Genomic DNA, 17,509 nt, shown 5'->3' on the forward strand with positions numbered 1-17,509 from the left:
ATCTTCACCTTTATCAGGTTACTGGACTTATTCATGGTTCATAGAAAAGTGGCAAAAAAAAATTCCTATATGTATTATGTAACGCGCCTGTGTTGACTTCACAAACTCTGTTTTCTTAGGTTGTCGTGTATTTGGCGCTTGATGTTTCTTTTATTCTTTCTCTAGTAATATTTTGTAGAACGGTTCCCGGTCGTAGGACATGTATGAGTGAGGGTTTAGTTTGTCTGGCACTGAAGCTGTTAAAGTGTTAACTCCCCACCTCCTTCTCCAGTGGCACCTCTCTTCCTGCCCTCCTCCTTCCCTCCTCCTCTTCAATCATCTCCCTTCCTTCTTCCCTCCTCCTCTTCCCTCTTCTCTGCACTGGTCTCTTCTGCTCTGTCTGTCTCCCTTCTCCCTTCTTTTCCTTGTCCTCCGGGCCATGGATGGGTAAGTAACTCCATTGGCTTTATGCTTCTCTGTGAAGGTGCTAAGTGTTGTCATCACCATGTAGCACAGCAGGAGATCAGGACTTGATCATATCTTGTGCTTTTCCCTGAAATTATGATCTCCTTTGAACATCCCTCTAGGGGATGGTGGGTGTGTATGTGTTTGTAAACCTCAGTTGAGAGGGGCGGTGGATTCCTTACCCTGGATAAATGACTATCCTCTTTGCTATTTGTTACATTGTATTAGTTACTTAATTGTATCACATTGTTTCCGTAAACATAAGCTGAATATACATTGTAACATATTAGAGGAGAAACTTAATAACTGAGTCTGTCTTAAAGGAGCCCTCCATACTAGGTGTCGACATTTTTGTTGTATTCGTATATTTTTATGGTGAGTTCTATCCCTTCGGGTACATATGTGATTTTATGCATACAGTATTATGTAATATATGCGTTATTAGTTGTCTGTGGTCAGACTCGCCCGGCCTGTCATTATGCTGTGGACTTGGTTATTTCTTGTGAAGCGGAGGTGTGTGAAGTATGCAAGCGGCCCCTCCCTGTGAAAGTGCAGGCACACCTGTAGTTGGAGCAAGTAGGACTCTTTCTGTAGTTGAGAGGACTTTAATGTAGATAAGGCCAATGTCCTTTTCTCTTAGAAAGAACCCATTTCGTCGGTAAATAGAAAATATTCCTTCTGTAGCTGTTAAATTATGTACTATTTTGTTTTTGTCTATACAACCCCCCACCGGATTGTAAAGTGCTGCGGAATATGTTGGCGCTATATAAATAAACTTTATTATTATTATTATTATTATTATTATTATTATGGTGGCACTTTTTAAAAAATAAAAAATGATTACACATTAAGACAAAAAAATATGAAGATCCTAGTGTAATATTTTTTATTATACAGGGGTGAGAACATTCGTTTACTATGTCATAAATGATACACTTAATGAGCATGAGAGGAGTGCCCTCATCCAGAATTTTATTAATATCAAAGTGTGTGCGTAGGCTTCCTCCGGCTTCTCCATTTTCCGCCCACACTCCTAAGACATACTGATTGAGGATTTAGATTGTGAGCCCCAATGGGGGCAGTGATGATGATGTCTGTTAAGTGCTGCAGAATACAATGGTGCTAAATAAGCAATGCCTAATGAATAAATACTCTCCCATGAAGAGATATTATATATAATATTTATTTATTATTGCTAAATCTGTGTATATGTGCATGTAGTGCAGAACTCACCTACCACCACTTTCTTCTGGATCCGGTGCCATTCTGCTTTTTCTCAGTGATGTCACCACTTTTCAAATTCCACGTGTCACATTGTGTTCTCCATGACCCATAATTGGCTTTTACAGTGTAAGTCTATGGAGCATCAGAACAAGGCTCCATAGACTTACAATGTAAGGCCAGAATCATACTTGCGAGTGCTTTTCGTGTAACTCTCGTATTGCATGGCCTGACACCTCCGGACAGGAGCGTCTCAGCTGCATAGAGATACATGCAACCAATCCGCTCCTGTCAGGAGAGTGTGCGTCCGTGCCGGGTGATGCGATGTGATGTGAGACTCGTGCGAGTTACACAAGAGGCACTCGCAAATGTCACACTGGCCTAAGAGCGACTTCAGGATCACACACAGAGAATGAAGTCAGCTGCATATTCGCTGAGGAGAGGAGCAGAATGACGCTGTATCCTGGAGAAGGTGACAGTAGATGAGTATACTAACATATGCTACACTACATTACATGCGCCCATACACGGATTTGGCAAAAAAAAAAAATCTTAATGGGAAGGCTTATTTAAGTGGCTAAAATGTTCGTGTGTGTACAGTGTATGTGTGTCTCATATATAATATATATATATATATATATATATATATATATATATATATATATATATATATATATATAATTAGTCCAGGAGATCTTCTGGTCCGTGTGACACTCACTCCCTGCTCAACCCGCAAAGTAGCTATGTAACATTGCTTTGATGTTGTTACTTGTGCATTTGCTAATGGAATATAGAAAATATATATATCAGGTATAATAGCTAGAGCCTTGTGGATTGAAAGTGACAAATTATTGAGACCCTTTTAAAATGTTGAACATATTTGGAAAGCTTTAACTGCAGCACCCTGTGGAGGCAAGGAACTCTTCATAAGGCCAACTCACTTCCAACATCAATAGAAGCATGTAGTCTGGTCTGGATTGGTGTCCTAGGCAGATGAAGCTCATGCCTCTTCACCACTAAGCCCCCAAGTAAAGGAATGGGCCAGAGACTAAGGTAAAAGTACTCTGAACACAACCCACTCTTACCTTTCAGATAGGTCAGGTACCAAGCTCTGATGACCATTTTTACTAGAATTTTTACAGGTTTTCACCCCCGCCCCCAAACCCCCCCCCCAAAAAAAATCCCAAAGTGGTGTACATAAGGGGTGAGGCTCAAGAGGGAGTGCAATTTCGCAGTTAGATATAGCATCATTTATTGTTTGTGAACCATTTACATAATACCATTGACAAATAATGATATTCATCGCTGACATCCTCTATTTTAAATGTCAGACCCAAGGAAATTCATCAAAGCTAATATAGTTTAACTATAATGGGGGCTGTTTGGTTTCAATTAAAGTGTCCAACTTTTGGCAGATGCCCTAGTGAAAATTAAACAAAACCCATTCTATTATTATAAGTTGATATTTTTGATGGTTTTTATGTATGTCATGCGACAAATACAGCTTTCAACAAAACTGATGATGGTTCTGGTGATGTATTCATGTGTAGTGATGGTTGTTTTGGTGCTGTACTTATGTAGTACTGATGGCTCTGGTGATGTATTCATGTAGTGACGAAGGTTCTGGTGATGAATACAGCACCAGAACCTTCATCAGTAGAATAAATACAAAGCCAAAATCATCATCAGTACATATATAGAACACCAGAGCCATTAATAGTACATAAATACTGCCCCCATCATAGCCATCATCAGTTAACAGGTCACCAGAACCACTATCAGTACATTAATACATTACTAGAAGCACAATCAGTACAGTAATGCATCTCAAAAACCACCAATCAGTACGATCATCAGTGCTTGTATACATCACCAAAACCACCAACAGTGCATGAATGCCATGTATTCAAGTACTTTATGGTGCTTCTAATGATGTATGCAAGATCCAACCTTAGTACAGCAATTAATTGTCATTGGGTCAGACTTGACATTATATTTGTATCGCCTGACCCTACAACTCCCAGTATGTTTTTTAACAATGTAATGGGATACTGGAAGTTATTGAGAGCTATCAGAAGACTGCGGACCACAGCACTGATGACAGTACTGATGAGACATAGTCAATATCACAAGTTAATAACTACCTTTTTTTTTTTTATAGTTTTCTCTGATTTAGAGTTCTTCTTTCTTTTCATCTTCATCTTCTCCAGATGCTATGATGACTTTTCACAGCCACAGCTTGGCACTTCCACCTTCTCTGGTCGTCTGCAGCACATCCCCGCAGAGTGTCCTTAAAAATAAGGGTTATTAAAATGCCCTCTGCATGAAAATATCTGTCCATACTTTGACCTAATTATGTCTTCTATAGTATATGGCCTTCACACTATCTGCCCTCATGAGCTATACCAGCCACACTGTCCTCCTTAATGAGCCATAACCATCACATTATCTCCATTATCGACTACAACTGACACACCGTCCACCCTTATGAACCAAGGCCTACATCATGGCTTTCCCTTCTCCACAGTTTTCCCTTACACTATCCCCCAACATGCTAACCTCTCTCCATGCTGTTACCCCATTTCAAGCTGCCACCTCTTCATATCTATTCTGTACCCCCTTCATGACATTATACTCTCATACTGGCCACACACTGCTCTCTCCAAATTGTACTCTCTTCTCTCACTTTTCTCTACATTGTATGATGGTCACTATAGATACCCATACAGTATATCCACCACTGCCCCCCAAATATAGTATTTATGAACCCCATAGTACCCCATTCAGTAGTATGGCATCCTGTCACCGATACAGCATAATGTCTCCATAATCCATTATGTACAGTATAATGTTCCCCACAGCACCCTACACAGTATTATATCCAAACAGTATACAGTATGGTCACCAAAGCCCTCAATACAGTATGGTCACCACAGACCCCAGTATAATAACCTCCACAGCCCTCTATAAAGTATGATTCCCACAGCTCCCTGTACAGTATGATGTCTCCACAGCCCCCAGTATAATATGATGCCTCCACAGCCCCAGTTAATGGGCAAATATAAAAAAAAACAAAAAAAAACAGCGCATGCTCTCCTAACCAAGGCTCCTCATCCATGACTCCACTGTCTCCTCTTCTATGCGGCACAATAGTGGACGCTGAATGACGTGATGATATGCACCGCCCGACATCCCCTGTGTGCGCCGCCTCCAAGAGTACGCAGGTCTGAACTAGCCTGTGTTCTGATGGAGTTACCGGCGGAACGGGGAACTGATTTGCACCCCTTTGTTTCTGTCCTGCAGCGGTGGTGCTCACATCTATTCACAGAGAATACTAATTTGATATAAAATCTATAGAAAACTATTTACCAGCCATGTTAATGTCCCAAAATAAAAAAAATAAAAAAAAATTACCTACAATAAATTTTTATCCATTGCAGCCACAAATTGTATTATATTGACATCTGATACAGTTTGGTAAAAATATCTTACCATATTACTTGATGCAGCTGAATTATACTGAACGAGTCCAACACTAGGTGCTTTTTTTATTAGTTATTTTATTTCTAAATGAAATGACGCTCTTAATTTTTGGATACTAAATAACTGGATTCTGGAGTGGCGGATTAGACTACTAAAGTGTGTAGCAATGTTTCCACCCCTAATATTATAAATACTCTTTTCATCTATTCGCTTTTTGATCTTTAAAAAAAAAAAAAGATAAAGATGCATATGAAAAATAGCTGTACTTTTCCACTATTGCTGCTCCCGTCGTGGAACACGCACACATACAGGAGGTGTTAGTATATCCATATGCTTGCTGTGGAGCCCAGAAGTAAGCTAAAGCCAGCTTCACAGTGCAAACAGCAATAGAAAATATTAATACAGAGGCAATGACCTTTTGAGGATCCAGGGTCAAGAAATATATAAAATGGTATAGTCCAAACAGACCAGTAATCCACACGAGATCGCTGCTCTTTCTGTAACCCAAAATAATTGGGATTTGCTCTTCTGTTTTGCTTTTTGCTAGATCTTGTATGTGCCATCAATAAATGATTAGATATCCTGGATATCTATTTACTGGCGCATGTTTTGGCATAGTGCCACGGGCAACTTTTCCAGCTGACGCATTTCACTTGCTACGGTAGTTGTTGCCTGACCCCGGTGTCATGATTCACGTATGACTCTGCTTGTGCAGAGCCATTGTATGTGTTTGGATTTTTTGCTGTCTGCATTCTCCGGGGTTAGGTCTGATGGGAGGAGCTTATTCTGTTCTGTCTCGTCTGTCCGGGGGTCACGCTGCCTTATCTTGGAACTGTTTTCCTTGGTACGCTGCCAGTGATGGTTCCTACTCTGCAGTGTGAGTTTCTGGTTCATGTGAGTCTGTTTTGATCGTGCCCACTACCTAGTACTCCTTTGCCTGACCTCCGTCCTTCCCATCTTGTCTTACCTCCCTGTCTCCCTCATCCGCTCCCTGCTTGGTTATCTCGTCTCTGTTCCCTCCTCTATACTTACTTGTCCTCTCGGTTTCCGACCCCAGCTTGCTATCTGACTTCAGCTCTGCTCCCCTCCAGCTCCTGACGATACCTCCTGGCTTTCCGACCCTCAACTGTCACTTGACTCCAGCTCTGCTTACCTCTAAGTAACTACGTGACTTCCCGGCACTGACCTTTGACTTGTTCGACCATTCTATTGCATCCTTTCGTGGATGCTAGTGACCTCTAGTGGGCTTGCGCCTAACTACACTTGGAAGCACTACATCCTGCCTGAGTACCAGCTCCCCTTGGTAGTAGCATCACACCAGGTAGTTACTAAATTGAGAAATTTTAGGCTTCCATTCTCTGAATTTCTTGGATATTCAGTATGCTGATCCATAAAAAATTAAGTTGATTCCTGTTGTCCACTAAGATGAAAGCTGATCAGAATATTATATTGCCATAGATATACTCTGCCTATTTAGTGCTGTTAGTTGATGAGCAGATACCTGCCGCAATTGTAGATGTAAAAGGCAGAACATCTGCTATGAGGCCCACTGACAAACTGGACTGAGGTGCTTGTTATGGTGGTGAGATCAAGGCCCCCATGCACAATAGATGAATCTGCCAATTTTAGTGAGCTGGCAAACCACTTAATGTGTAATGGGGCATCTTGACTGTATGACAGATTGTCTCGGAACACATAAGGACCAGTCGTCTCGCAATTTTGTTGTTGCTCAATCCTCTTTTTGTGGGGAGATAAGCAGCTGCCATAGGATTTTGGCAGCGGCTCGCTCATAGAAAAACACAGCAGTGCTTTGCTGTAACCAATGTTCCTTTGTATAAGGGAGTAAGGAAAGATAGCTGTCAGCTTTGTTGTTTGGCTGACAACTACTTAACCCTTTAATGACCTATGACATGCATTATCATAGGTCGATAACCGCTTTATGAACCTGCTTTCATACCAGGCAGATGCCCACTGTGCTACATAACTCGAGTGACTGGAAGTAGCAGTGACTGCTGCAGTTTAAGCATTTAAATGCCACTGTCAATAACTGACGGTGATCACTAAGATAAGAGCCAATGGGTTATAACGGCAGGCGGGGGCTGCAGATAGGTCATAGTGGCTGCTGTCTTAGGCCCCTTTCAGACATCAGATATGTGTGACATCCATTTTTAATACGGATGCTTCATGTACCCATGTTATTCTATGGTGTTACTCACACATCAGTGTTTTCACACGGACATGTCCGTTTTTTCTCCAGCAGTACGGGTGTCACATGGATTGCACAATGATGTGATCCGTGTGACATCAGTGTGACACGTATCGGAGAAAACACGTCTTCGAAATAAAATGCTTTTCTATACTCTCCTGTCTCCAGCCCTGCTGTCTTCAGCGCTGCTGTCACTTGCTTCCGAAACCCACTCGTTATGCTCATTGCATATGCACTGCACTGAGGACCTAAAAGCAGCAGCATCACCGGGGACATGAGCGCCGGGGACAGGTGAGTATACAGCAAGCAGTGTGTGTGTGCATTGACGTTAGGAATCATCGGAGTATCCAAGGTACTCGGATGACCTCCTGATAACACCCCCGCAACACCCATGCTACTGCTGCTACCGCTGGTGTCGCAGCGACAGTGTCTTCACAGGTTCATCAGAGCTCATTGGGAACTCCAATAAACCCGTGATGTTACTGCAGTGTGGGTGTCGTCAGGATGATGCAGGGGTGTCGTCAAGAGGTCATCCAAGTTCATTGTGAACTCCGATGACCTCCTGACATCACTGCCATGCCCGCACACACCCTGCTGAGGGTTCCCCTGCGGTGACCTGGGCTGACCTTATGAGGTTCAGGTCACTGCAGGGAAGAGCACACAGCAGCACACGGATGTCACATGGATGACTATACCGGTTCGTGTGGCTTGTATCTGTTTAAACACGGACGTCTGAAAGGGGCTTTAGTCCTTCTGTGAAGCTAAGCTACAGGCTGAGCTTCATTTGAGAACATGAATTTCACTATATGTGTACTGCAATACTATGGTATCTAGTATATTGTGTAAGCAATCAAACGATAGCTGTTAAAAGAAAAAGCAGAAGGCCAGCTTTATTGAGTATAGGGTGCACAATTTCTGTGTTGATGCCTATCTCAATGAGATGTTCCTGACACTCGTTTTGTATACGTGGCCAGATGAACAAGATGGCATTCGGAAGATTGAATTTGCAATTTCAGAAATGTGTTATGTTATTTATCATGCTTTCTGATTAATATATCTAGTTTGGTGAATGTAATACATTTCTAAAAATTCATATGCAGCCATACGGGGCTGACTCCATTTCTTCTGGATAAACGTTATGGAGAAATTAATTTTGAATGAAGTGAAAGACGGCACTGAAAAATTTAAAAGGGTTGTCTGGGACATTAAAATTAATGACCTGTCCTTAGGTCATAATGGTGAGGGTGTGACACCCAGCACCCTGGTTGATCAGCTTTTCCGGGTGGAACTTCTAGCCATAATGACTGCACAGCTTCGTCAACTGTATAGTGGGCACGACCAGGTACTGCATAACCACCCCCTATTTGAATCATTAGGGGCGAATGTGCAGTACCTGGCTATTATTCTGTTGGCGGAGCTGTGCAGCTCCGTAAATGGGTAGTTCCGGCCTCTAGGAATGGCTGATTGGCGGGGGAGCGAGAGTCACACCGTTACCAATTAACATTGATGACATATCCTTAAGATAGATCCTCAATGACTGAAGTCCCGGACTACCCCCTTAAAGCATCTTATTGGAGAATCATTGAAAAACAAAAATACATGTGCAAAATGAGTAATAATCACCATAAGCTATCAAGTTCTAAACTCAGATCTGCTGATGGTTGACCGAGGCTTCTAGTTTACTTGTTAAATGGACATGCTGTTTGAAAGGAATCTGTTGCCAGCTTTTTTTTTGCTGCTCTATATGTAAGCCTAAATATAAACAACATCTGAACATAACCAAGTGGGGGAGATTTTTGGTGGTCACCACTGATCACCATAACCCCTGTAAAGGACATAAAGGATACAAAATCCCTGGTAGTGACTCCATATATACATTTAAAGAACCAAAGAAAAGAGTCAATAACACTACCTTCATGCAAAGAACAATATTTTATTGAACATTAATATGACAAACACAATTAAAAAGTTCAAGGTGTGCTGGTAAGGAGACAAACAGTAGTGGGACATGCACACCAATGCTGGCTATAGGTATATTGGGCAAAACAGCCTACAGCTGGGACTATGTGTCATGAATAGTGATAAATAATAAGGAATCACTCAATGGATAACCAGTAATACATACAATGCAACATAGTGCAGAGATGTAGTTACTATTAGGCAGACAGTCAGTAAGTAATTCCTTTTAAATGGAGCATACCGCTCACAAAAATGAATGAAAGGAGTGAGTTAACTCCACTTTCACTCCTGCCCAAACTGGTAACCAAAAGAGGCTAAAAATTACACACAATTAAGATGACACATACCCATAGTCGCCAAGTCAGCAAAGGAGGTGCAGTACCACAGACCCCGACGCGTTTCGCGAGGGCTTCTTCACAATGGGGGTCGCAAAGAAAAGTGTCATTCCCAGGGTATAAATACCCACATATCAGCTGTTACTGATCACGCACAATAGCGACGCATATAGCGGCGCATGCGCGGTCGGCCACAGCGCGTCGCCCGGAAGCCGCGTCAGCACTCCAGTGTCTGGGTCCGGGAGGGAAAACCCCTTCAGACGTCACATCCGGCCCATCACCAATGGGAGGCATCTGCAGCAACAAGGCGACGCCGGCCAAGCGCGCATGCGCACAGCGTCACCAACGATTGGAGATGAGTCCCACAGCAGCCATCATGGGAAGGTCGTACCCATCACAGATACAGACCGACGCCATGATGGGAAGGTCAACGCTGGGGAACATATAGTGTCAGCCAAAGTCCAAGTCCTGGACATTAATTACATGAATCGGTGCACATATATACAAACGAAGTGCAGTACGTCATCATGCCTATAAGTGCATACAGCAACAAAAGGAAAAATACAAGGAAAATCTTATGCATAATATTGCACTATAGTAGGCGTCCAGGCAAACGGCTGACATTTCTAGATGGTCCCACAGGAAAAATGTTGTTATTCCATCATCCAAAGGATCATAAACGGAGTCACATGCAGGGGAAAGGAATCCATAGATGGATAATCACAGCACTAAAATCGTTAAAAAACAGAAAATGACACAAAATTAAAATTGTGGAAAGGAGAGACTCAGCATATCCCAAATGAAATACACACTGAGAAAACACCTTAGGTTTGGGAAAATAAGACCCTACATGTATGTTTTAAAGAAAGAACCAGACAAAACAGTTAGGGCCAATTTAAAGGGATAGGGACCAATTCATGAAAATCCATAAAATTTTTTTTTTTTTTTTTTATAAAGATTCACAAAAATTCATAAAAAGGGGGCAAAGGTGAGCTTTTCATTGAGACCATTTGGGGCGACAGATCCCACGAGCACAATCCAGCGGCACTCCATCTGGGCTAACCGCCGTTGTAAATCGCCTCCACGGATGCCTCCGTGTAGGCAATCAATGCCTCTGATTTTTAAAGATTTAGGATTGCAGTCGTGGAAACTGTGGAAGTGCCTGGGCAGAGTTTTCAACGTTGTTACATCCTCAACATCGCGTGCTGCAATAATGTCCCTCACGTGCTCGCGTGTACGGACCCGCAGCTCGCGTGAGGTCAAACCAATATATATCAGGCCACAATCGCATGTGGCATGATATATTACGTAAGTTGATTTACACGAAATAAATTTATTGATCTTAAACTCACGTTTTCCATCAGATGACATGAAGGTGGTGGCCCGGATGATGTTCCTACACCCCATGCAATCACCACATGGAAAAAGCCCCACTGAGGTTTCCCCGCACCGGGAATGCAGGGCTGCTTTACCACGTAGTGGCTCCTCACGAGTAAGTCCCTCAAGTTCTTACCCCTACGAGCTGTCATTAAAGGTTCAGATGGCAAAGACATAGCCAGTGAGGGTTCAGTTGTAAGGATAGACCAGTGACGTGACATAATCGTCCTCATCTGATTCCACTGATGATTGAATGTGGATATGAAACGGACTGGTGGATTTAGTTCCTCACCCATCCGCCCCTTGAAATTGGGGTTCAGGAGGTCACTGCGTTGACATTTCTTAGCACGCTTATAACCAGCGTTAATCGAACGCTTACTATATCCCCTTTCTAAAAATCTCCTCCTCAGATCCATAGCCTGATGTTCAAAAGAAGGGTCCGAGGAGCATATGCGTCGCATCCTCAGAAACTGTCCTCTTGGGACTGCCCTGATGGTGGAGGACAGGTGCGCTGAGGATGCATGGAGGAGAGAGTTGACGGAGGTCTCCTTCCGAAAGACATCCGTCTCAATTCTGCCATTATCCTGAACCGAAAGACAGATGTCCAGGAAGTCAATGGACGATGTATCATACCTATACGTCAATTTGATATTGAAGCTATTGCAGTTCAACTCAGACATAAAGTCCTGTAGCTCTGGGATGGTCCCGTGCCACACCATAAGTACATCATCAATGTACCGGAACCATCCCGCCACCAAGGAGGCGGCGTGGGCGCCACCCCGGAATACCTCCCGCTCCCAAAAACCAAGGAACAGGCATGCATAGGATGGCGCACACGCCGCCCCCATCGCGGTTCCACGCTGCTGTAAATAAAAACGATCCCTAAAAGTAAAGAAATTATGAGTAAGAATAAACTGCAACAGCTCCACGACCAAATCACACAGTGTCGCGTCCAAATTGCTCATTCTGAGGAAGAAATCCACGGCCATTACTCCATCCCGATGGTCGATGCATGTGTATAGTGATTCAACATCGATAGTCACCAAAAGTGCACAAGGATCAAGATGTAATCCATCAACCTGTCTTAAAATGTCCATGGTGTCTCTAACATAGGAGGGCAGCGTCTCGACCAGGGGTCTAAGATAGTACTCTATAAATTTACACACGGGATCGCAAAGCCCTCCTATGCCAGAGACAATTGGACGACCAGGGGGATTCAGTCGATCCTTGTGCACCTTTGGTAACAGGTAAAAGGTGGGGACAGTGGGGAACTTGGTCACTAGGCCATCCATGACCTTTTTAGTAATAACTCCATTTGTCACAGCCCTATCCAAAATGACCGATAATTCTTCCATATAACCCCTCAGTGGGCAGAATGACAGTAAGGAGTATGTGTCCTTTTGCCTCAGCTGTTTGAGTGCCTCCTTCTCATATTTTTCAACAGGCCAAATGACGACGTTTCCCCCCTTGTCAGCAGGTTTTATTACAACATTATCCAATGCTCTAAGTTCATTTAAAGCACGTCTCTGAGTAGATGTAAGATTATCATGTTCGCATAAATTTTTCAATTTGCGAAATTCTTTTGTAACCAGACGCGTAAAAATCTCAACTTGAGGACACAAAGAAAGGGGGGGAAACGTCGTACATTTAGGCTTAACACTTGAAGGAAATTTACCTCTTGAGTCGCTTTCAGACTCGCATGCCAGCTCCTCCAGAGTGCGCAAAGCAGTCTGTTCCTCAATTGTATTAAAACCCAGATCCATGGACGGTCTGGAGTGGAGCTTTTTCAATACGAGTTTGCGCGCAAACAGATGTAAGTCCTTCAGTGCTGTGAAGAAATTGAATTTTTCATTAGGCACAAACGTAAGACCCAAACTCAAAACCTCATGCTGCGCACTAGAGAGGACAAGGGAAGAGAGATTAATTACCTCTAGTCGGTTGGATTTCGAATCATGTGGGGGTGGCGTAATCTTACGTTTATTTCCCGACTGTCCCTTAAAGAAGGAGGAGGATTGACCCCCATGGTCATGCCGAAACTGTGTAATTTTTGGGGTCTTGGGCCTGACCACCATGGATTATTCCATGGATGAAATGGACGTCTGAGATTCAGAGCGACTCATGGACATCCTGCGTGGGGGTTGACGAGATCTCCTCCATTTATACGCCATACCCTTCTGAAAATCACCAGAGTCTCTTAGATATTTTTTCCTTACCAGCACACCTTGAACTTTTTAATTGTGTTTGTCATATTAATGTTCAATAAAATATTGTTCTTTGCATGAAGGTAGTGTTATTGACTCTTTTCTTTGGTTCTTTAAATCTATATGTAAGCCGCATAATGTATAGGCAGAGATCCTGATTTTAGAGATGTTACTGGACTTTTTGTTGTTTTTCTGCCTATGCAGTGTCTACTCAAACTGTCCAATCAACAGCACAGGCTAGGTTAGACAGAGCTCATCATACAAAGAACTTGTAGATACTGTAAAACTGTGATATTGTCAGACCTACATTAAGAAGCCTATTAAGTGACACACCACTGACATCAGGGTCACAGTTGATTCCCTCAGATAGTGAAGTATAAACCTGGTGACAGATTCTCTTTAAAGGGAGCCTGTCAGTCGGTTCATTCTGCCCAAACCTAAACATTTCAGAGAAATGTTAGTTTGAATAGCTTGCCAGGAATATAGGGAGAGGCTAAACTAAGCCAGTATGTACTCGCACTATTCCAGTTGAGTGACAAGTCTCTGACAGGTCACTTCCGACACATGGTAGAGTGCTGTCAATCAACTGGCCAGTGTAGGATGAAGATGACCAGGGGTGGTGCCAGACTTGCTTCGTATCTCCCTATAGTCTATGGCTGTGTTTTCAATCAATGTTTTTTCTGAACTATCCAAGCATCAAGCACTGACCTATGCATGGGCAGCATGAATTGACTTGCAGGTTTTTATGGACATTCCTGTCTAGGTGGCCAATCGTTCAGAAATTCCAGAACAGTCTATAAATATGAGTCTGTGATTTTTTTTGATTTTTTTTATATTTTTGGGGTGGAGGGGAAACTGAAGAACTTTGTACAGTTTATTTTGAGAGTAACTATCATCATTTTACAGCATTTGTCTTCATATCAGAATTATGGGCTGTAGGCATGTATGCCTTAGGACCATAATGATTTGTGACGATTTTCCAATGTGTCCATAAAAAATAGTTTGCACACCAGTGACTATGTAAGGGGAATACATGAAATAGCAGAAACTGCTGTGTGAATACTGACTTGAAAAATCCAATAGCTATATGTAAGAGTATTGGATTTTTCAAGTCAGTATTCACACAGCAGTTTCTGCTATTCCATGTATTCCCCTTCCATAGTCACTGGTGTGCATACCTTATCTCCCCATAGTGATGTTTTTTTAGGTTTTTGCACCCAGTTCAGACATAGAATGGAGTTCCAAACGTTATTCCTTATTTGTTAGTTGTTTTTCGTTTGTGAACCCTCCCCACTCACACCTATTGCCAATCCACATCGTATATATAGCCTGGGTCTCAGCTTCCCATACACGGTAAGTTTTTTAACTGCATGAGAGGACACACAAGCTAGGGACCCCAACGTAGAGAAATACTTTGGCGTAGTGTTGGGGCTCTATTGCATTGATCAATTCAGTAGCTAAATTTCTCTTTATTCATATATTCATGGCAGTAATGCAGATTCCATTTTCACATTTTCATTCTTACATATAGCTATTGGATTTTTCAAGTCAGTATTCACACAGCAGTTTCTGCTATTCCATGTATTCCCCTTACATAGTCACTGGTGTGCATACCTTATCTCCCCATAGTGATGTTTTTTTAGGTTTTTTGCACCCAGTTCAGACTTAGAATGGTGTTCCAAACGTTATTCCTTATTCATAAAATATAGTTTGTCCATGATCTTTTGATAAACTGTGTATAAAAATAAATAAATAAATAAATTAAAAAAAAAACAAAAACAAACTAAAACAAAATAGTCAAGTTGACAACCCTGATTCCTGTCATTTTATGTTAGGCCCGTTTCACACATCCGGCATTTCGCTGGATTGCCGGATCCAGCACACTCGAGAACAGTGTAATACAGTACAATGGCATCGCGGCAAGCTCCAGTCACTCGCTGTCATGTGATAGGAGCATGTGACCAGAGCTTGCTGCGATGCCATTGTACAGTATTAGGCTGCTTTCACACATCCGGTTTTTCCTGTGCGGCACAATCCGGTGCTTTGCAAAAAAAATGCAACCGTTTTTTTTTTGCTGTCGGTTGCGGGTTTTTTTTTTTTGCATAGACTTACATTAGTGCCGTATTGTGCCGCATGGGCTTGCGTTCATTTAGCCGATGCTGCAGCCGGATGGAACGTTGTCTGGCACGTTTGTCCGAAAAATAAAAACGCATCGCGCCGCATCCGGCCGATGCGGCGTGATTTGCAATGCATGCCTATGGACGCCGCATGTGGATCCTGTGGCAAACACTGCATCTGGCCGCCGCATGCGTTTTTTTTCCACTGCGCATGCTCAGTAGCGTGCCGCAAGCGGCAAAAACCGGACGGGCTGCATGTAAAAAACTTATGAAAAAGATGCGGTTTTGTCGCCGCATCCGTTGTATAGGTTTTAGAGCCGGATTGGCCAACTCTGCTAAAACCGTAGGTGTGAAAGCAGCCTTACACTGTACTGGAGTGTGACTGATTCGGCAATCCAGCGAAATGCTGGATGTGTGAAACGGGCCTTAGGCGGTAGAGGGCTACTCTCCGTTAGGACCACCCCCTGTGTCAGAATTAAAGATTTTCATGTTCTCACTCTGGTGGTCTCAAGACATCAATGTAATTAATACATGTTGCTGTGGTAGCGTTAATCTAAAAAGGGGATGTTTTATTGAGCAAACCCTCTTAAGCTAGAATACCTCGCATGGCATAATGTGAATGTGTTACTGTTTTTTTTTTTCTACCTCATCTGACTGCAGAATGATATAGGAAAAGAGACCCTGAATCCAATGATGTATCATTTAGTTTACTGGTTGGAGGAGTTGTAATGCAATAAGCGTTTTCTGTGCTGTACATGTAGCAGTACTCAGAAAGCTAACCCTGACACACCACTGATTAGCAGCTTTCTATGTACATTGACCATAAGCTTCCAATCAATAGTGGGGTGTGATTGGACCATAAGGCACGCGGGCAGCTAATCTGGCAGTGATCATTTTCTGCTGATAAAACACTGTATTGAAACAACAAGACAGAGCCTAATAAGTACCACATACCTGAATACAGTGTCTCAATCCATGTCCTACCTCATGTTGCCCCCCGATTACATAGCAAAAATCTGCTGACAGATTCCCTTTAAAATACCCAGCCTCCTATCATAATACAGAAGAGTCCAGCAGTGACTCATAACGCCCAAGGAAATTCCACTTGGTTAATCAGTTGCTGAAGCAATTTGCCACTGGGGACATTGATTGGGTGAGTAGACTCTTCCTTTGCTAATTTTTGTTTTTCTGATTTTAGTTTACTTTGTTGAATGGGTTGAAACTTGTAACCACTTTTCAGAGCCACAATTATGCCTAAAAGCTGTCAGTTCCCTTTGCCTCCTAAAACTACATTCTGTGGCTGATCATTTGTAATGTGAGGGAAATGCAGAATAAAGACTTGCTACTGTGGTATTGGCTTTAATTGGAAGTAGTTCTGGTCTTTTATAGGTCGTATTTGTGGAAGAATCAATTATGGCAAATGTCAGGGGTCAGAGATAGTAATTTAGGGATAGAGGCGCACGGGGAAGGAATTTTAGGAATTCAATGTAAATATGCACTCTGAAAGGTATAGCAAGATAAGACACTGTTTGTGTAGAATGGAGCATGATTGCCTGAGTATCCCGGATCTGTTGTAAAAGATACTGGCAGATGGGAGAGCATCAGATAAGCGTAATAGAAAGAAAATATTGTTATAATGGGTGTTGGGCTAATGTCATTGCTTTACGGCAAAAAAGTACATTTCGGTACATCCAAGATGAGGCACAGTGGGCAATTTTCCCAAGGTGCGCCATCACATGACCATCTGTGACTGTTCAGGAGGGTCGGTCCAACCGGCCAAATATATGTCTACTCCCTATTATAATTATTATTTTACATTAATTTTTATCACTTATTGTGCAAAAATAAGTCTGTCGACTGCCAATAGAGCTTGCTATAGGGCTTATTGTAACGTAGTCTTATCAGTAGCAGCTAATTAAAACCATGTAATTTACACTTTTTACAAAGTTTATCAAAAGCTCACACAGTGTGATGCCCCCACATTGCTCCCACACAGCCCCTCAGACAGTACAAAGTTACATCAAACAGTATGATGTCCCCACGCAATAAGACTTGCCCACATATCCCCTCAATAAGTACTGAAAATTGAAAAAACTTAAATAAAACTATTCACCTAACCCTGTTTGCTCCGGCTGTACGGAGCCTCAGTACAGGCTCAGTCCAACA

General features: G+C 42.5%; 1 protein-coding gene across 2 annotated transcripts in view; it reads left to right on the top strand.

The window, feature by feature from the left end:
* Positions 1–342: 342 nt before the first annotated feature.
* PTBP3 (polypyrimidine tract binding protein 3) overlaps positions 343–17,509 on the top strand; it is a 241,291-nt gene continuing 224,124 nt past the window's right edge. Inside the window, exon 1 of one of the 2 annotated variants that reach the window (XM_075315982.1) lies at positions 343–426. Coding sequence is in view for 1 of the 2 variants with exons in the window: in XM_075315989.1 (XP_075172104.1) it covers positions 423–426 (4 nt within the window). In the remaining variant the exon portion in view is untranslated. The remainder of the gene's footprint in view (positions 427–17,509) is intronic. The other variant, XM_075315989.1, reaches the window with a different exon arrangement.

Source organism: Anomaloglossus baeobatrachus, chromosome 1 (genome assembly GCF_048569485.1).
Source record: "Anomaloglossus baeobatrachus isolate aAnoBae1 chromosome 1, aAnoBae1.hap1, whole genome shotgun sequence".
In the NCBI taxonomy this organism is placed as follows: Eukaryota; Metazoa; Chordata; class Amphibia; order Anura; family Aromobatidae; genus Anomaloglossus; species Anomaloglossus baeobatrachus.